Here is a 22,155-nt window from a genome sequence, read left to right on the forward strand (position 1 = left end):
TACAGCGTAAGGGGCCGTGGGGATTTACAGCCAACGTCAGTTGAGCGTGGACAATTAGACCCAAGACGAAACATAACATATAAAAAATAATGTAAAAAAATATTTAGATTTTATGATAGAATATAGTATTGTCGTCAGTATGACCTAAGTATACCAAGTTTGCAGTCGATACCACATTAGGAAGTGGGTAACAATTGAGTTTCAAGATTTGAGGATACAACAACAACATTAACGACAACAACAGAGTGAGTTAAAAGAAAGCGTGTAAAATTGGAATCATCGAGAGTATTCTATATGATTAAAGCGCTCTACCTAGTATTTACCGTTATAAACCTTGTTTATGTGTAGTAGTTCCCTAGTAATTACCCTGTAATCGGGTAATTTGTATGGGGTAAGGGTAAAATGTATGGGGTAAGGGTAAAAGGTAGGCTAAAGCTCGTTGCTTTTTACCTTTTACCTTGCCTGCTAAAGGGTAAAAGGTAGGGTAGAGTGATTGTATTATGGTAAGGTAAAAGGAAGGGTAAAGGTAGGCTCGTTGTTTTTACCTTTTAACTTTTACCTTACCTTGCTGAGGCCTAGTTCGCGTCACGGATGCAGGGCCAGAGAGCATTAGAATGGTGCTGCCACCGTGTGGCGGAAGGAGGAATTACATCTTCAAAGTTTTATGATGTATTTATTCTGACAGAGCTAGCGAGCCATAAATAACACATCATAAGACCGAAGCTGCGGGCCGTATGAAATCTGACCGCGGGCCGTGATTGGCCCGCGGGCTGGACTTTAGACATGCCTGATTTAAAGGTTATAATCCCTTGTTCATCATGACGTCCTTTTTTACTTTGATGTCTCAATAACGTCACGGAGATCGCGTGATGTGAGGGTTCTGCCTTTGTAGTGAGGGTTGTAAGTTGACGCTGAGGAGGAGGGAGGAGACGCCTCGCCCCCCATGTGGAGTGACGTCACCCGCTAATTATTATTAATGGCGGGCGGGTCCAATATGGAGGACGTCACCTGTTCATGATTATTAATGAGGGGGGCTGGCGTGGAGTGACGTCACGCGCGTTACACACTGACATTCTTGGGTAAATAAAGTAGTCAATAACAAGGTAACTGTACGAGATCGCGTATTTAAATGGCCGTGTTTGTGCTCGCTGTGATATGTATGGTTCGGTTTTTTGGCATCGAGAAATACAACAATCTTAACACCGAGAAATAGTTACCAAAGATATTTCAGGTATTTTTCTTTTTAAAGGTGTGTTTGGACAGTTGAACAGAGTGTCCTCCAGTGACTGTAAACGGGCAGCTTCGATAAAGGATGTCCGATTGAAATAATCATGTCGTCGTAGGCCGCAACTTCAAGACTTGTTCCGTGCCTGGCGCCACTCCCTGAACTTGGTGTAGGACAGGTAGGCCAAATACACCACTCCGCAAATGGCCACCAGGAAGATCAGCCACAGCAGCAAGGCTTTCTGCAAAACACGACGTTTGCATTGACGTGAGGGCAAATCCTGAAACGATCGATCACCAATTTAATGAACCAATGGTGGAAGCAATGGCAAGGCGTGGTGGTGTCAGTAGCACTGGTTGCACACAGTGTGTTCTGGCGATTATCTTCAACAGTTGAAGCTGGTTATTAGCACATCTTATAAAAGTGCAGTGCATCCCTTACATAATGTCGTTTTTTTTTAGATCGCGGAAATATAAATGTGTCATTAAACCCGCCACCACCCGACACAGCCAATTAGTAAGGGTTGTCACGTAAACAGAACGTGGCCAATTCGTCACTAGTGCAGCACACCGGTTGGAGAGCAAATCCACAACATTTTTAATCTGAGTACGACGTTTCGCCAATAATTACAACCAGCATCATCAGGCGAAGGGCAACTTCTGATACAGGCACGCTTCAGATATAAACACACCGAGCCTTGCTCAAACAGGGAGTAATTTATATGCAAGCCTTGGGTGGCTCTGTGGGCTCAACTCACGATTGGAAAGTTGTATTATGGTTCAACTCATCGCTTGGAAGTGTATAACATCAGTACCACTGTGGAGTCAACAGTTGACAGCCCTTTTGACGAACGGGCTCCCAAACGTACAAATGTGGAATTTCTTATAACTGGCTCAGAGCTGCCAATCAAGTTCATTTTGTCCAACCACGTGATAACGCAGAGAGACCACGACAGCTCGATTTGCAAGAGTGCCAATGGAGATGAGCACAGACCCATGGCAATTTGATACACTTTGACTTTATAAATTATTCAAATTGCTGTTGGTCATGTGTATTTAAACCAACATCAGAATCTGAATCTTTATTTATACTGGAGAAATCCGACGAGCTATTAAGCTCTTTTTTTTACAGATGTCCAGTGGCCAAGTCAGAACATGACAACAACAAACAGCAGAGGTGTGGACTCGAGTCATGTGACTTGGACTCGAGTCAGACTCGAGTCATGAATTTGATGACTTGCGACTCGACTTGGACTTGCATAACAATGACTTTGTCCCACCTATGAGATGTGGACTCGAGTCATGTGACTTGGACTCGAGTCAGACTCGAGTCATGAAATTGATGACTTGCGACTCGACTTGGACTTGCATAACAATGACTTTGTCCCACCTCTGAGATGTGGACTCGAGTCATGTGACTTGGACTCGAGTCAGACTCGAGTCATGAATTTGATGACTTGCGACTCGACTTGGACTTGCATAACAATGACTTTGTCCCACCTCTGAGATGTGGACTCGAGTCATGTGACTTGGACTCGAGTCAGACTCGAGTCATGAATTTGATGACTTGCGACTCGACTTGGACTTGCATAACAATGACTTTGTCCCACCTCTGACAAACAGTACAAAAACTACGATAGGAGGAGCAAAGTATAGGAAAGGTAAGCAAATGACAAAAAACATGCTTTTAATTTTACCAGGCAAAGCCCACTGAGCTATTAGCTTCCTCTTCAGAAGAGATCTGGCCAAAAACTATAGCCCAACGAGGCAGCCCATCTCGTGGAAATCCATAGCAGCCAAATAATCTAAACACATTCTAGATTTGAAGCTTTCGTCACTGCAAGGATTCATATTCTTGGGTTTTTTCGGTAAAGTCACGTAGGTAAAAAAATAAAAATTAATAAAAGTCAAATAAAAATAAAATAAAAATCACGACGTTTCGGAGACAACACAAGCTTCCGTCTTCAGGTGGAACCGCGTGCTGTGACGGTTCCACCTGAAGACGGATGCTTGTGTTGCCTCCGAAACGTCGTGATTTTTATTTTATTTTTTATTTTACTTTAATTAATTTAAATTTAACATTTTTTACCTACGTGACTTTACCGAAAAAACCCAAGAATATGAATCTAAACACATGTTTTTCATTACGTAGCCAACCGTACTCATCGAAGGTGCGGGAGAAAGGACAACAAACTAAACACAAAAAGCAGTTCTAAAGAAATTAGTTTTCAATGTGGATGATTTAAAAGTGCACAGCTGAAGTGACTTCCACAGTACAGACAGACGAGTTGAGGCTTACCCATCCCCCGATCGACTCAACCCATGGCAATAATTGCTTGATGAAGAGTCCTTTGCAATACACAACAACTGTTTGACGCTCATCCTGGTTTTGTATCTGTAAAACAAAGTGTCGTTCGTATAAAAAAACGTTGTTCATATAGGAAAAATTATGTAAAACACTTTTATTGCTTCGTGTAAATATTTTCGGGTTGAACGTTAATGATCGGCAATTGCTTGAAATAAAATAAGACAAATCACGACGTTTCGGGCGCAAAACACAAGCGTCCGTCATCAGGTGGGACAACCACAGCAAGAATAAATTGCTGAAGTGGGCGAGAGAGCTGCCGTGGCAAGAGGTTATATAGGTAAGAAAGGGGGGAGGAGCAAGGGGGGAGAGAGAGAGGGGGTGTGTGGGGTAGAGGGGCGCTGCGTGAGCGCTAGGGGGAGAAAGGACGTGAGGGGGGGGGGGGAAGTGGGCGAGACTGGAAGTGGGAGGCTGGGAAAGATGTGAATGCGGGGAGAAATTAACTCGGAAAAAATTAACCCGTAAAAACAAAGTTTTTCACTATAAATCCTTTATATGCGTGGCATTGGTTTAATTTTATTATTCATTTCTGTTTTTCTTGAGTAAGAGTTTCATTTTTATCACATTGGTATTTTAAATTAAATATGACATTTTTTTTCCCTAAAAAGTGGAAAATTTAGGAAAAAATTTTTCACGAAAATAAATTGTCACGCACAACGAGTATGTGTGCAAAATGTCAGCTCGATTGGATCACGGGAAGTGGGTTAAAAAACGACCGAAAGATTTGCACGGTCGAAAGCGCGCAAGCAAGCAAGCAAGTGAACTTAATATAAAGGATTTAAAAATAGAGTAGTACCCAGCAGATATGATGGAAAAAATCATAAACAGTTAAGGTTTTACCTGGTTAATAACATCCTTCCAATGATTGCTCAATTTGTATCCATCTTCTCGGTTGAAGTTATGCATATGTTTATATATCTGGATGGCTTATCAAAGGTTTGTTCATTAAGCCATCCAGATATAGAAACATAGACATAACTTCAACCGAGAAGATGGATACAAATTGAGCAATCATTGGAAGTATATTATTAAGCAAGTAAAACCTTAACTGTTTATGGTTGTTTCCAGTGGCGGCTCCTGCAAAATCTCTCAGGGGGGGCAAATGTCTGGATGATTTATAAGGATAAGGTCCACCCATGCAAAGGATAAATTAACAGCTTAAGCATGTAAAGGCAACTTCACTTCTTTAATATTAATGAAAAATAAAGTGACTCTTACAATACATCTTGTTTGTTTCTATACTCACTATTAATACAATCCACTCAAGTTTATTTTTATTAAAGATTCCACTAGGTGGCGACAAATAATATTGTTGGATGCAACGTGCTTACGTATGATGACGTAAGCACGTTAGTGCGAGCCCTCCCGGAAGCCATAGAGAATGCATTGCAGCGCCCCCCGTTCGAAAAAAAACATTTTTGAATGTAAGTCTATGGGACCCCTCTGGGCGATTCTCAGCCGGAGTGAAATCGCCCAAAAAGAGGCGGTACTCCACAGAACGTAGCATGACGCTGATTGGACTATATCCAGAGGCACAGTGACGGCTAGCGTGACTCTGTGGTTGAATGACATTGGTGGTGCGTCGCCCAATCGCCCTAATGAAGAAACCGCCCCTGGTTGTTTCCATCTTATCAGCCGGGTACTAGCCTATGTTGCCGAGTTAATTTCTCCCCGCATCCACATCTTTCCCAGCCTCCCACTTCCAGCCCCGCCCACTTCCCCCCCCTCGGCCTCACATCCTCTCTCCCCCGAGCGCCCCCCTCCCCCTACCCCACACACCCCCTCTCTCTCTCCCCCCTTGCTCCTCCCCCCTTTCTTACCTATATAACCTCTTGCCACGGCAGCTATCTCTCCCACTTCAGCAATTTGTTCTTGCTGTGGTTGTCCCACCTGATGACGGACGCTTGTGTTGCGCCCGAAACGTCGTGATTTGTTTGATTTTATTTTTCTACTCTACGTGACTTTACCGAAAGAACCAAAAAGTATGGATTACTGCAGTCACGGAAGCTTCAAATCAAAATTGCTTGAAATGGATATATTTTATATTCATCTTTTCAAATGTTACTTTATATTTTGACGCGCAAACATCGTAATGGTATTTTAACACACCACTGGAACTTGTTTTTCGACACAACTGTCTATAATGCCGGTCACTGAAAACAGATTTTGCTCACGTTCTATCAGCTTTAGTATGGCATGCTTCAAAAAAGTCAATAGTTAAGTAAATGTTTGGCACATTGGAAATCTCCAGATACAAACATCTGCATGGCTAAGTAAAAAAAATGAGTTCAATATACAGTATTTATCTCCTAATTTGTAAGGGCTGAAAATCAGTGATGCTTGTGTTTACATTTTATATCTTGATGTTTTGTTACTTTTGCTATAATTGGAAACATACAAATGCTGACCTTCATGGGCCTTGGGTTAAAATGTAAAAAGTTCAATAATCTTGCTCCTTAAATTTGAGAGGTCCAAAATAAAACAAATATATTGATGACGTTTGAACTACAGACCTGACATTTTTTAGTACTGTACCAGCGGTTCACGTTGTAACCCTCATAGCAAATTAAAATTCATGTTAGTCACTCACTCAGGCGCGGCTACATAGTACACTGTAGTCAGATAGGATAAACATTCTGTTATTTGACCAACATAACCTGCCAGCATGCACAACGATTGTGTGGAGTGATAAGACTTTGAAGTGATAGGAAAAACAGGTACATGGTTATTCAATAATCGAGATAAACAATAGTTTGATAAAAAAAAAGACTTACTTTTCTCATGACGAACTTGACTATTTCAAAAAAAAGGCTGTTTGGACCGATGCTACTCACGCCTTTACTGGAATTGTTTAGTTTCATGATCTTGTCAATAAACTTGAAGGGGCTTCCATCACATTGCTTCCACATTTCTTCCATTTCGCTGCAGGTATGGAAGAGGGTTAGGGTTACAAGTTGGGTTATATTTTTACAGTCTGAGACCATTGTTTAAGATGGCTTTGAGGCTACTGAATAATATTTAAATATGTTCCTCTAAAGGCAAAACATTCTACTGCATATCATAAAAAGGTCAAATAAGTTATCGCTGTGTTTACACGAGGTTTGAGTGGTGTTCATCTTGACCGATGGCCCTAAACCGGTTGTGAAAATTCCACATTACTGTGGCAAAGGGCATTCTCTCTACAACACAATAACGTTGTTGACTTCCTTCAGTGCTAACTCATTTTGTCGGCCTCAGTAAAACGATTCACTGGAATGCCCTCCGACGACGATTTTAACTCAGCACCGTTGTGATTGTGAGTTGGGCACTTGAACAACAGTGCTGCGGGCCTAGATTGCATGAGCTGAACATTTCTTTGATGCAACAATCTTCGTATCTAGTGCAGGATTATGGGCCGCATGCTCCAGCACTAGCCCTAATAAACATAAAACTCAACACGATGCACTATTTTTGGGACACTCAAACCACACTGCCAAAGAGTTGTCTCTTGTTTATTGTGTTCTTGTGTGCGCTATGGCTCACTTTGTCCAATTGCTGTCCTTGCCTAGAAGGTTGCTGATTGTTGTAAAAATTGTAATTAGCGATGACTCCGTAGAATTGTCTCTTGTAGCCACGGCACCCTCTGTGTTACCTTCACCGCCGTCAACGCAATTTTGTAGTAATCTGATGAGAGAAATGAACCGCAACTCAGTGTTACCAACGCCGAAAAGTAGACATCCGCAAAAAATACAAACCTCAAAACGTCTCTATATTGAGCTTGACAAGTCATGAAACATTTCCTCGCTATATAATGTATTAAGCATTCACCAAAGTAACCCGATACAGGATCCTTAATTTCATACCTGGAATTATGTCACTTGACGATGTTCTGAACATTAAATTTAGATTTGAAGCTTTCGTGACTGCAAGGATTCATACTCTTAGGTTTTTTGGGTAAAGTCACGTAGGTAAAAATAAATAAGAAAAATAAAATAATAATGCCAATAAAATAATAAATCACGACGTTTCGGAGGCAACACAAGTTTTCGTCATCAGGTGGGACCGTCACAGCTAAATTTACTGTATCAAGTGAGGAAAAATCCAAGAGACAAGCCCTTAAATATGAACATTACATGCGCATATTCACTTGTGGCATCCCTATACTGGGAGTTGATACAAGTTACCTGAGCGTCAAGTCGAGTTCATTTATATTACGTGGCGAGAACTCAAGAGACCAGGATGAGTCTGGTTGAGAGTGTTGGGCTGAAACCTGTTTCAGCAGACACATTTCTGAGACTAATATATCACACGGATTGTTATTTGTAAAAAGTTTGTGCTGACATCGAGAGAAAAAGATACCTGTCAAGTATACGTTGGCTGTTGATTTTTTCCTCTTCCTCATCAACTGCAACAAATAGAAAACACTACAGATCAGTTCAGAAACAGAATATGTATTTATACTGGAGGAATTCAATGCACTATACATTCCTTTTCTCACAGATGTCCAAGAGATGAACTCACAGCAATTAGAAGATCCCCCGTGACTGTGCTCGCAATCGCACATAAAGCGGCAGAGCCGTGGTTGCCACGGGCCCTGGTGCAAGGAATGAAATGCCCGCCACCCCCCCCTGTCCAATTGCCCCACTCTTTTATAGCCTGGCACCGGCATCTGTCCGTGGGGGCCACGGGCCCTGGTGGAGTTGCAACCCACGCACTCTCGACAGCTAGGCCACCGCGCACGCACTCTTAATTTCCCACACCTCCGATCAGCACCGTTGGCTGCGTACGGTATGAAAGGAGCGCAATGTACTCTACAATCGTGTTTCCTTCCGAGCGGTGCTCTTCGCACGAGGGCTCGACTCACAATCGGAAGGTCGTGAAGTTCATATCCTGATCAGGGGTCAACTTCAGCCCAAACTCCCGTCAGGTCAATGAAGTGAATTACACTTCATTTTTTTTTAAAGGGAGGTCAAATCGTTGTTATCCAAGGGTATCCCAAATCCCAGTCCGTGTGATCCACCACGGCGGGCATTTTCATGTTTACCGTTCTTCACGTACAAAGTCATTTAAGGGAGAGAGACCCCATTTAAAAATGAACGTGGACATCGCCGTTTCAAAAGAAGGTGTGCTCTCCATGCAATGCGATTCAGTGCTTAGCCATCGTTAGGCACGTGTAGTGCGTAGTTTGTACTTTAACGTGGTAAACTTGGAATGGCGTGCAGTGATAAGCCATGAGGAATGGAGATTGGGAAACTCGATGGAGAGACTGACCTCTAACCATACAATTGTGGAAGTTTTGACCCACTGATTTAGGAACACAACCGAGATGAACTTTACTTAATCCTTCTTTGAGCCAGGGGGTCTGCAATTTATTCTGTTAAATAGTAAATACCGACACACAAGGTGCTCTACGGAAATACTGCAAGCTCAACTCAGCTGGTATACGAATGACAGATTCGCAACGGGGGATATTTTAAAAACAAAACGCTACCTTTGGACTTGGCCTTGCCCTCTTCTTTGTTCCTCCATCCATCGCAGACTTGTGCATGCTCAAGGAGTTGCGGGATGGGGAAAGCTTCATTGCAAATGGGACAATTATAGGGCTCCGAATCTGAAACACAAAAATAAGTTCCGTTTAATCCAACGTTATCTTTCACAGCAACGGACGACAACACATTATTGTGAATACTATGATACCCCAGCTCGCCGGACAAATAAGGGGGAAGGCTGACAGGTTTGACCAGCTGCAAAATGTAACAAACTAAAAATGCGGAAGAAAATAGAACACCACGTAACTATCCAAAGCACATTTAACATTGAAAGCATACTCTTTGGTTCTTTCGGTAAAGTCATGTAGTTATAAATAAAATATAATTGCCTGATGACGACCGCTTGTGTTGCGATCAAAACGTCGTGATTTGGTTTATTTTATTTATACATGCATGACTTTACCGAAAGAACCAAAGAGTATTGATTCCTGCAGTCACGAAAGCTTAAAATCAACATTGAAAGCGCAGATCAAACTGAGTTGTGCGTAGTTCTTGTGTGTTGGTCTGTGCGAGGCTTCAAGTTTTCATTTATTTGGTATAGCCCTGTGAGCCATGCAGCTTTTAAGTCGGGTGCAACCGCAACAAACAAAATATGAACACAGAACATCTTAAAGCGACGACGCGTAACAGAAACATCCTGGAATAAACCAGCAAATATAAAAAAAAAAGTATTTGAACGGCTACCTGCGGCTCCGGACCCGTGTGCTGCTCTTTCAGGGCTGCTTCGTGACGTCATCTATCAAGGACCCCACCGTCTTTGTGCTCACATCGCATTAGGTGGCTCTTGAAATATTCAGGTTTTTTTTGTTTACCGAATTTGAAGAAAAAAAAGTCTCATCTTGTTATTTTGGGTGCCGACCAACGTTCAGTGCCGCATTGGACTCACCGCTGAGGTGTGTCGATGCCCTCCGAGAAGCAGACAAGAGGGGTACAAAAGGAAATCAATTGACACAAGGACAGAGTGAAAGAGGCAAGAGACACACAGGGATTGGAGCAATGCCAGTGACGCGTTTGGAGATGGAGTGAAAAAAACTTGAACGTGGAGCTTCGGAAGAAAACACCGGACCCTACACAGGGGAGTAAGGCGGCGAGTGGGCGCGCTCACTGACCCCGTGGACACGCGTTCTGACCCTTGAGCCAAAAGCCCAAAGCGCGGCGGGATTCTGCATTGAATACGTCCATTACTTCGCCAGCATCAGTCTGCCGAAAGGGCAAGTCCAGCAAATCAGGATGTTTTTTTTTACTGTATCATGAACGCAAAAGTCCATTGTCAATTCTTATTGTTAAAGTCACGTAGCTATAAAATAACATAAATCACGACGTTTCGGGCACAACACAAGCGTCCATCATCAGGTGGGAAAGCATAGTCTGCTGCTGAGGCAGACTGTTTTAAAAGTCGTGATTTATTTTATTTTATACCTACGTGACTTTACCGAAAGAACCAAAGATTATGGATTCCTGCAGTTACGAAAGCCTCAAATAAAGATTGAATTATTATTGTGTTTAAAAGGGACAACGTTTGGGAGAGAAATACATTCCTTTGACCATCATGCTCCACCTAACATTGCATCTCTTAAGTTTAAAAAACGATTCCTTCCCAGTCGGTATATAACAATTATTCTCAACATCTTGCCACGATGGCCACCGTGTCTAGATGTTAACTCCCTCGCCTGGGATGCAGGAGGTCGTGGGTTCGATCTCGACCCTGACTCCTGTATATTTGAAGTTAGCGTGGACTTTCCCCTGGGTCCTCCGGTTTTTCACTCCACATTTAGAAACATACTTTCATACTATTTTGCTGCTATACATTTCGACACGATAAGCCACTTCGTTGAGCTATCATTTGTGGCCAGGTTGCTTCTGAAAAAAAGCTATATAGCTCAGTGGGCCTTACCTGGTGAAATAAAAATAGTTTAGTTTTGTTTATAACCACGGAGTTTGCAGCCAAGTGATAGAAATGCATCCAAGAGGACGTCAACTTTGGTCAATGTCTCGAAGTCATGGGGACCAATCCCACTGATGCTTTCATTCGTCAAGATCACTTGCTACGTTCTACCTGATCCCTCAGCTGTTGCACAATTGTATATCGAACTTCTTTTGCACCGTACGTAATGAAACGCGCTAATTGGAGGTGCGGGGGAAGGACAGCATACTAAACACAAAAAAACAGCTCTATAGACATGAGTTTTCAATAACTCCAGAGGCTTCCTAATATCGGAAGAAAGAGCATTCCAGACGGCCGCTGAACTGGTCTGAACATGCACGATGCGGTGACCGCCTTTGTTCTCCAAGGTCTAATCTTACACTAGGCCACCATTTGAAGAGAGGACTTCCTCTTGGTGCCCCTCATGATCTCTGTGTAAGGAGACAGAGTGGTGAGTGACACTGTAGGTGTGGAATGCTGATATGATAGAGTGCATAATGTGGGGGCTTACTGATGAACCGGGAGATGACATCTGCGTGCTCCCCACACATTTCGGCATGATCTTGTAGAACATCTTCTGGGAAGCGGTATTGGCACAGAGGACAGGGTATCCCCTCTCCATCCTCATCCTGCCCCTTCACTTGTTCCGATGCAGCCTCCTCCAGGTGCTTTTCTTCTGTGTCCTCTGATTTTGTGTCCTGTTCTTCTTTATCTTCGGAATGCTGGAGAACACATTCATCATGATCATCGTCATCATCTTTGTCATCATCAAAACCAATTTAATTGTTACGACCACTATTAAAACCCTCACGACCACCGTCACTGTCAATATGACCACCAGCACCATCAAAATACAAAGATCCCCATATAGCCTAAACAGGCTGTTGGGGCAAGTGCTGTTCACGAGCACCTATGAAGGCCAGAACGGTGCACAAGGGGATGGGTGGCCAACACCACGCCCGGCTGCCTTTGTCTTCCCGTTGGCGATGTTTATACATTTTACCAGGTACTAATTTGAGGCTGAGTCGACCTTGAGGAGGCCCAGGACCGGTTTAGATAATTGTTACCGGTGTTCGCTCCATTGTCACCACCAACACCGCCATCATCGCCAGCACCACCATCATCACCAGCAACACTGCCATCATCACCAACAATACCACTATCATCACCACCAACACCACCATAATCACCCCCATCATAATCATCACCAACACCGCCATCATCATCAGTAACACCGCCATCATCCCCACCAACAATATCATCAACATCAATGAAATCACAAAATTCTAAATTAAAAAGTAATTTTAATTACGTGCACAGCTGTTCATTAAAAAAACAGCTATTGTACCTCAGTAGGTTCTGAAATAACTAACCAAAGGATAATGCAATTTCAACATTGTACTGTTATAATTATAATACAGAAAGCACAGTTTCACTTACATCATCGGTCTCGTCCTCATGACGTTCCATCGATTCATCTGAGCATTCAATCACAAAACACAAGGCAGAAAACAACTGACTTGTATACAAAATGTTTAGACTTGACCTCGTGGAAGCGTACCGACGTGAGCTCACTGGGTTGTCGCTACCCACGATGGTTGTCCTACTTGTCTGCCTACGCTACAGTCATCCAACTGCATTGTGGGAAAACAGTTGCACAGTTCCTATGAGCACTGTTTCATTGGTTTCATTGCTTTATTTTGGTGATTTCGAAAAGTGTATTGGTTTAGCCATGTTTGTTTGTTGTAGTACAGAGTTAGACTGATGGCCTTAATCTAAGTTGTCTTGTGGTTGTTGTTGGTTGTTTGACTTGCATCCCACTGGAATTTTTGCACACGGCGTTGGTGTACGGCGTTTTTTTCTGCAATATTTTGCTGTCTTTTCTTGGATTTTCTGTTTGCACTCGGTCACATATTCACTTTAAGATGTTTTTTTGTTCATGTTTTTGTTTTTTGTTTGTTGCGGTTGCACCCGATTCAAGAGCCGAATGGCTCACAGGGCTATACCTAATAAATGAACTTGAACTTTAAATACACAGAGATCCCTCATGTAGCTTCTCCGAGTACTTTCGGGAGAAGCGCTTGAAGCAAGCACCCATTAAGGCCCGCCGGGCATGGCATACGAGTGAGCGTTGTGGGCAACATTATTAATGTCCACCCTTGATTTTTAACACGCCGAATACTCGTTTATGCCTGAGTCGACCTAGGGGAGGGACAGGATAATTTGGATACGACTCGCCACGGACTTTAGGTGTGACCAGGTAGTCAACATCAGGTTGCCAAGGTCGCAGCACAGTGTTGCTATCCGTGCAAACAAAAGCCCATGTTTGTTTGTTGAACTTCTTTCGCACTGCACGTAGCCAACCGTGCGAATCGGAGGTGCGGTGGAAGGACAGCAATGTGTACAATAAGATCTACGGTAATTTATCTATACATTGTATAACAATGTGAAATATATCATGATGTTATACGGACTTAAAATGGGAAAAAACTGAGAGTGCAGATGAAACAAGGATTAATGTAATAAATACATTTAAATACATTTAACTGGGACCTGATTGCCACGAGCATACCTTAGTGCCTAGCTTATTACAGACAAATTCCAGAGGTGGGACAAAGTCATTGTTATGCAAGTCCAAGTCGAGTCGCAAGTCATCAAATTCATGACTCGAGTCTGACTCGAGTCCAAGTCACATGACTCGAGTCCACATCTCATAGGTGGGACAAAGTCATTGTTATGCAAGTCCAAGTCGAGTCGCAAGTCATCAAATTCATGACTCGAGTCTGACTCGAGTCCAAGTCACATGACTCGAGTCCACACCTCTGACAAATTCAGACCTTATTGGTCACCCTGTGCCCCTATAAATCTCAACTTTTATCCTATAACATCCCATCACAAGGGAGAAACACAAAAAAATGTGTTGCATTGAAACGGCCGTAAACCATACGGGTTGACAGATATGCACTAGGCTGTGTTGCAGCTATGTTATAGAAATGAGTGGTGTGTCCCCAAACTCCAAATGAAACCACAAGGTCTAAATATAAAGTCGATATTTATATGTAACTTCTGATGATCAAATTTTTTTTTGCCTTTGGACTCATCCGAAAATGTGAATTCACCTCCGATAAGCACGGTTGGCTACGTACGGTGCGAAAGAAGTTCAGCATACACACATACAAGTGATATCGCTCCCACAATGTCACGCCTGCTCTTTTGTGACCAAAAGTGTCATAATGTGGCATCGGATAAGTTTAAACTCAAAACATTTTTTTTTACCAGGTAAGGCCCACTGAGCTATGTAGCTCTTTTTCAGAAACGACCTGGCCACAAATGACAGCTCAACGAAGTGGCTTATCACGTGGAAGACACGTCACCTTAATAAATCAAGTAAATTATTTGAATACATCCACAAAATACAAAATTGTCCTCTAAACATCAGAAGAAAAACATCTCTTTGGTTCTTTCGGTAAAGTCACGTAGTTAGAAATAAAATAAAATAAAACAAATCACGACGTTTCGATTGCAACACAAGCAATCATCATCAGGTGGGAAAACCACAGCAAGAAAATTTGCTGAAGTGGGAGAGCTGCCGTGGCAAGAGGTTATATAGGTAAGAAAGGGGGGAGGGGCAAGGGGGGAGAGAGAGAGGGGGGGGGGGGACGTGAGGCTGGGGTTTTCCCACCTGATGAAGATTGCTTGTGTTGCAATCGAAACATCGTGATTTGTTTTATTTTATTTTATTCTACCTACGTGACTTTACCAAAAGAACCAAATAGTATGGATTCCTGCAGTCACGAAAGCTTTAAATCAAGAATAAAAAAATATTCAACATTTTAATTAAAAACTCATCCCTGACGCAAATATGTGTTTAGCTAAAGTCACTGCTTGTGTATCTTTACAGCCGTGTCCATGCAGGGTAAGAATTACCTTGAGAGTGCTGATTGGGTGAAGACTCGAGATTGGGAACGTCAGTCCTGGGCACGTGTTGCTGTGCTTCGTCATTGTTCTCCAAACAGTAATCGACGTGCAAATTGATGATATCCTCCGGAAACATGTCGGAGCACACGGGACACGACTGGCATGGCTCGAACTCTCCCTCTGCTTGGTCCTGCCAGAGTGGAGGGACATTGCTAACATCAGGGCCACCACCACCACAACCACCAGCCTCAGAAGAAAGACGAAGGTTCCCACATGTAGCCTTCACAGACTGTTGGGGAACGTGAGTGCTATGAGCGAGCACCCATGGAGGCCGGAATGGCACACAAGGGGACGGTGTGGCCAGAAACTAGCGTCATCCTAAGAGAGGTCCAAGACTGGTTCAGATAAACAACAAAGATAAAGACAAAGATCCCCCATATAGCCTTAACAGACTGTAGGGGCAAGTGCTGTTAGCGAGCACCTATGAAGGCCGGAACGGCACACGAGGGGGTGGGTGGCCAGCACCACGCTCGACCGCCTTTGTCTCCCTAGTGGCAATGTTTACACACCGCACCAGGTACTCATTTGAGGCTGAGTCGACCTAGAGGAGGCCCGGGACCGGTTCAGATAATCGTCACTGGTGTTGGCCGTGAACGGGAATCGAACTCGTGTCGCCGGGTTCATAGCGCAGCGCGCTAACCACTACACTACCGCTCCCCACAACAACACTCTCACATACACACACACACCTTTACAGAGACAATAAATGGAAAAAACAAGCGTATTTTTCACCGTGTCAAAATAAAATTGTGTTAATGACCAACGGCCTATGGGCCTTGTGTTTTCCGGCAGCATTTGTTGAAGCAGGTAATCGTCTGCTTCGCCTTGATGAGTCTCATCAGCAGAGTGTGAAGCCTGTGTGACAATTTATGCTGGATTTCGATTTAAAGCTTTCGTGACTGCAGGGACTCATCTTCTTGGTTCTTTCGGTAAAGTCACGTAGAAGGGAAGTAATACAATAATAAAATAAAACATAATAAAATAATTCTCACGACGTTTCGGCCACAACACAAGCAGCCGTCCTCGACAGACCTGGTCTTCACCTGAGGACGGCTGCTTGTGTTGTGGCCGAAACGTCGTGAGAATTATTTTATTATGTTTTATTTTTATTATTTTATTACTTCCCTTCTTCGTGACTTTACCGAAAGAACCAAGAAGAATTTATGCTGGGTTACGTGGTGGGCAGCAGCGGGCAGGGCAGAAAAAAGCAACTTGTTGTACTGTACATCTATGCTACCATGGCTCTGTTCCCCCTGCCTTCACTAACCTGGTAAAATAATTCTGGATGTGAATTGACAACGGGGCTTTCCATGTACTGTATATATGCGAAAGAATAAGCAGGAGCATTTCCATCAACACTGTGGGGTATATTCAGAGGAAAACGGTGAATTTGATAAAACTCATTATTATGCTCGGTCGTGGTGGATTGTGGGCAATACATTAATAAATAAGCAGACAAGTCTATGTATTAAAACAGGTACATCCCTGAAATTCATTGCTCACACTGCCAAAGGTTTAAGTGCCTCCACTATTACCTCGTAAATATGAAATACTATTGTAGTCCACCAGTCTGTGTACTTTATGGAAGAATGTTTTTCAGCAGCTTTTTGTAGCTTATGATTCGTACTTAGTTTATTTTAGGTGAGGTCGTTGTGTAGGTCTGTCGTTTTTTTTAACGATCGCCCTCCACCACCTGACATAGACAAATCAAGTTGTCACGTGGGCAAATATAGCAGTCGATTTGGTTTTTCACCAAATTGGAGGAAAGTTGAAGTGCAAGTACGTTTTTGACAACTTTATACGCATAACCAGATGTTAACAAAACTCAGTTCTCGCGTGGAAACAAAATATTAATTATATTGGTCATGAATTTTACGAATTCTAATTTTGATCAAATGCTGTTGTCTAGCAATCCACTTAACCTTGAATAATTGTGTTTAATATGCCAAACTCTGTCGATGATACTCAGAAAGTCAAGAGTCCAAGAGTCTTGCAGCTTAAAATAAATGCTGCCATAATACGTATTTTGGTCAAGTAGGTCTCCATACAGGCTGTTGGACTGAAATATGATTTTTACAAATGTAACTTTTACATTGTGAACCAAGTGCGGGATCATGCCCAAGAGGAGATCTAGCATGGAGAGAGATGATGTAACGAAATGTGCAGGTGCTTGTATGCACTCTTGTATCGTGGGACCATGAGACGTGGCGATTGCTTTGGGAGGCCTTTATCCAGCAGCGGATTGATGGTTGATGATGATGGTGGCAGTGACGGTGACGGTGAGGCAGACGCTCTGTTTGTTTATGTATTTGTGTTCAACACAATCCACCGTGGCTATGATGAGTTGTTGTACTTCGTACAGAGCATTGCTGACGGAGAGTGGACAGTGAAACATTGAACCGCACCCGCTGATACGATATCCTGTGTATTAGTATTCAACTGTCGATTGTCTGGGGTAATCGGGGCAGGGGGAAAGAGGTGGCCCAGATAAAAAAAAATGGACAATGCAAATGATTAGGCTGTGAAATTGTATTGTTTACCTATATAGAACAGGATGGATACATCGAATGCACCGTCTGTTTTATCGATTTTTTAAAACAGTAATCGGTTCACTTGCCGAAGTGTTTTCGTGGTCACATGGACGTCTAGTCACTGACCCTCGACGAGTGAAGAGCAGCTCGTAATTAAAGCAGCGCGCGCATGTAAAGACATTTCTTTTTACCTTGCAAGCTTGGCTAATCCGCACCTTGGATGATGTAGCGATAACTTGCAGATCCCTCCAATGGACCCGAGATAAATGAGCGGATGGAATATAAGAGCCCTTTGTGGTTCCATCAATGGAGCTGAATCCCATCGATTAACACAACTGTATGAACACGTGATGCGAGTTTAAACGATAGTTGTGGTCATTGTCGGTGATGTTAACTCTGCTGGGGTGAAGTTCTTACCTTCTTATCACCTTCATCTCTCCCCGCGTGCCATTCCATCTTGCCAAAGTGATCTTCACGTTCTGTAAAATCGTTGTTGATAATTAATGTCTTGAGAATATAAAAAATGAATTTTGTTACTTTACAAATGATCTGCACAGCAATGTCTTTGCGACGTGCAGATGCAATATAAAAGTACTGTATAGCCATATTCTTAGGTTGTTTCGGTAAAGTCACGTAGGTAAAAAATTTTAATTAATAAAAGTAAAATGAAAATAAAATAAAAATCACGACGTTTCGGAGGCAACACAAGCTTCCGAAAAAAACCTAAGAATATGAATACTTGCAGTCACGAAAGCTTAAAATCTAGAATTACTGTATAGCCCTTTCGTCAACCCAGTGTTGGGTGATGGCCTCTCCACGCCGTGCGGATCGTCGAGGTTATTTGGGCATACTTCACCACCACAGGTCAGTGCGGGTTGGTGAAGGGTGGGGGGGGGGGTCGTTTCGACGGAGGAGTATTTAACAATCGATATACAGGGTGCTTCGAACGAATGTTAACACTTCTGAGAATTTGCAACGAAACTACAATAAATGTGCCTCCGAGCTCTGGAGACCACCTGGAGAAGATTCCAGGCACGTGTTGACAATGATGGTGAACAAGTGGAGACTGAATTTTTGAAGCTATTAACATACATCTATTATCATGATGTTACAGGGTAGTATCCGTTATTTTCCATTAAAAACGATATTCTCATATAAGTGTTAACATTTCTTTGAAGCACCCTGTATTTTGATTAATGGAATGTTGATTAACTGTGACTAACCCAACCATTAATAGGTACTGCATATTCTCAGATTAACGTAATCTATCGTAATTTACATCACTAAATTAACTCCCCTCTGGTCTTTGCACCTGATAGGCTCACATTAACGAGATTACCTTTGCTCTATTTAAGACTGAAACAGAAAGACTTCATCACAATTCTGGAATATCACCTGATGAAACTGGCTGTAATCACCAGCGAAACGTAGAACTCACATTTTTTATTTTGTGGGTTTACTCTCCAACACCGAAGTGTTAACTAATGATCACGTTTTGTTTACGTGACAAATCTTACTAATTGGCTGTGTCGAGTTAATGACACATTTACGAGATCCAACCCAAAAAACCTTGACTATGGACAACAGTCGCATTGGCTGCACTGCCCTCTGTGCAGGTGCTATGCTTCACATGTGAGTATCACCTGCAGTAGTTCCACAGCAGGGGGTGGGCACATGCTGCAATGTGGCTTCATCCCATTGAGGTGATTTGCGAGTACTGTAAATGTTCTACTTACTTTGAAGTGTTGTGGGAGAAATTCCACACTAACATGGCTGGAATTTGTCTCTCCAATGTTGTTCATTTTATTAACCGCCAGATAAATAATGCGTTAAATTGACCCCAAATCTGGATTTAAACTCGTAACCTTCAAACCGCAATGTTGTTCACAGCATCACCCAGTTGTGTATATTGTACAGTATGTAGAAGTGTACTCGTTAAAATGAAAATACAATAGGGAGCTATCATTCCAAGAAAACACAGTGTCTCTACGGCGTTGACAATGAGCGTTTTATTTTTATACAAACAAGTGCCACTTATTATAGTTAAAGTGTTTTAGAAAATCAATAGCATGCAAAACAAGTGTATACGTCTTTACAAATACCGTAGACTGCTCGTGAATAGGATAGACACTGACATGTCCTTTGTATTTTCTCAAATAAATGTGTTTAGGGTGTTATGTGAAAGGAATCGACCCGTGATGGAGTACATCCAAGCACAGTGAAAATCAGGACACTTCTAAACGAAAAAAAACCCAACACGTTAATTACATAAAAAACACGATGGCAAAAAGCAGCTGCTAAAGAGACACAATTCCGTTTTAGAAAATGGCAAAAGTTACTTCACATATACATTTCTATATAACATCGAAAAAAAGTTATTTACCCTATAATATTATTTGAAACTCGGTTTATTTCGTAGAGCACGAAGGAATTTCAATACCTGGATCGTCGAAAGAGACACGTTTTCGTATCCCTTCGTTTTCATCTTCGTGACGCTTTGTCGCACCCTGCTTTGACTGCACATGTGCACATCGTTTCGAGGAGCATGAGCGTCACATTACGACATTCTTTAATTACGCATTTGAAAGTCCCTAGACTGGAGGGCAGTTTGAGATATTTGAAAACTGTCTGATGATGCTGGCTGGAATTACCAGCGGAACGCCCGTACTCAATTGTTAAAGTGTTGTGACTTTATGAGACATCTCCTTTACCAGTGGCAAACATATAGTAATAGGTTTTTACCCTTTCAACTGGTACAAAAACTGACACCTTTATACAAGGCATCATGTTTGCAATAACCGCAACACAAGCAGTCAAAATGCAAACAAAAAGAAACAACTCTGATAATGATATGCACTGTCCTTGAAGTTGATTGGTCCACACCCGAGACAGCTTTTCTTAGAGCCTAGTCTCCATTGGTGTTGGACCAGATGACGCCAAAAGGCGTACAACTCAAAAAAAAATGGAGACTAGGCTCTAAGAAAAGCTGTCTCGGGTGTGGACCAATCAACTTCAAGGACAGTGCATATCATTATCATTATCAGAGTTGTTTCTTTTTGTTTGCATTTTGACTGCTTGTGTTGTGGTTATTGCAAACATGATGCCTTGTATAAAGGTGTCAGTTTTTGTACCAGTTGAAAGGGTAAAAACCTATTACTAAGTGTTGTGACTTGTTCTCCAACACGTGGGTGAAGCCAGTGATACATCGGTACGCTTGTTCATGATGAAAAAATAAGAAATAGGCTTTACACTTTCTGGCAATCAAACAGATGTTAAGATTTTGAAACACCAAATAGATACCTATTACAAGGCATCACGTCTGCATTAACCACACATACTTGTGTCGAAACAATCAAAAGAAACATGCTCTAATAATATTTGCATTGTCTTTGAAACTAATTGACCTACACCAGGCAGAATTCTGTACGGCCTTGTCTTATGAGTGTTAAGCCAGAGGACACAAAAAGGCGAACAGTACAAAAATCATTCAAGTATCAAGCTTAATATCTCGGCTTGAGCAGTTATATCTATGGGACTTTTTTACCAGTATAAAAAAAGATAAAATAATTCTTATTTTTTCATCATATTGATACAGGGATTTTTTTTTATTTTTTCATCATTTTGATACTAGAAAAAAGGTCCCATAGATACGTTTGTTCATCACGTGACAACTTTATTAATTTGCAGTGTCGGGTGGAGGAGGGTTTACGACACAGATTTTACTCACACAGCGATCTGACCCAAAAAAAGAAAAATAATGAATAACATTGGTTGCGAAAGCCTATTTGTTAAACTCAACACAGGCCTTTCATATATTCACAAACAGTGTACTAATGTTGTGTAAACATGTTTCTGCTTGTACGTGCACGCACCAAGTGAGACCATGTCCTTGTCATTACAATTAGGACCTTTGCAAGTGGCAAACAGCTCGTGCTGTTGGCAAACACCAAATGTGTGGTAATATGGCCCACAGAGGAGTAAGTACGCCTCAGATGATGCACATAGCCAGGGGTATGGCTCATGGGCAAAAGTGATGGAACGGTAGCCAACGGAGAGAATGCACCACAGAGGGCAACCACCGTGGAGTGATGGTAAATGTTCATGTCGAGAAGATCCAACTGTAGCCACACAGGACCATGAAGGGATAGAGACGGCGTTCGGAGGCCTTTATCCAGCAGTGGATAGGCAATGGCTAACGATGATAAAGAATCTCAGTTTGAATTCTCACTCGTACAACTTTTTCATGAGCTAACACAATTGTTTTAAACTCACCTCATTCTCGCGGTCTTTCCACTCCGTATCATCGCTGCACTGCGATGGAGATGAAAAGTTCTGGCAAGTGGAACAGTGGAATTGTATTTCCCAGTGCTTAAACAATCGCCCACAAATGGGACACTCCATCATGTCCGGGTTGTCCATGCTAACAAACCATCAGCACATGAACACACACACACACACACAGTTATTGTGAAGTTAATAATACACCCCAACCAGCATTCATCGACTTGAAAAGCGAATCTTAGAGGACCCACTTGAATGTCTCCGAGCTGAATAGAGGATTATTAGAATCGTGGAGTTAAACAAAACCCACAGTGTTGTATGTTT

At 42.3% G+C, this 22,155-nt stretch overlaps 1 protein-coding gene across 1 annotated transcript; it reads right to left on the bottom strand.

Annotated features, from left to right (window-relative positions):
• Window positions 1-446: 446 nt before the first annotated feature.
• On the bottom strand, window positions 447-21,908 carry LOC144936399 (uncharacterized). The gene is made up of 12 exons (XM_078863449.1): window positions 21,823-21,908; window positions 19,991-20,066; window positions 17,968-18,029; window positions 14,969-15,149; window positions 12,482-12,519; window positions 11,553-11,763; window positions 9,060-9,179; window positions 7,928-7,973; window positions 7,112-7,252; window positions 6,364-6,511; window positions 3,524-3,619; window positions 447-1,466 (listed from the first exon to the last, which is right to left on the bottom strand). Exons 3-12 carry the CDS (start codon window positions 18,004-18,006, stop codon window positions 1,353-1,355), a joined length of 1,134 nt encoding a protein of 377 aa, XP_078719575.1. The 5' UTR covers window positions 18,007-18,029; window positions 19,991-20,066; window positions 21,823-21,908; the 3' UTR covers window positions 447-1,352.
• Between the last annotated feature and the right edge of the window lie 247 nt (window positions 21,909-22,155).

The sequence above is a fragment of the Lampetra fluviatilis genome, chromosome 16 (genome assembly GCF_964198595.1).
Source record: "Lampetra fluviatilis chromosome 16, kcLamFluv1.1, whole genome shotgun sequence".
Taxonomy (NCBI): domain Eukaryota; kingdom Metazoa; phylum Chordata; class Hyperoartia; order Petromyzontiformes; family Petromyzontidae; genus Lampetra; species Lampetra fluviatilis.

Excerpts from the sequence above, each read along its gene's own strand:
- LOC144936399 (XM_078863449.1), bottom strand. The coding sequence starts at position 18,006 with ATGGAATGGCACGCGGGGAGAGATGAAGGTGATAAGAAG. Across the intron at positions 6,512-7,111 it reads AAGGACAGCAATTGGACAAA|CGAAATGGAAGAAATGTGGA; the intron begins GTGAGCCATAGC and ends CCATACCTGCAG. Across the intron at positions 1,467-3,523 it reads TTGAGTCGATCGGGGGATGG|AAAGCCTTGCTGCTGTGGCT; the intron begins GTAAGCCTCAAC and ends CGTGTTTTGCAG.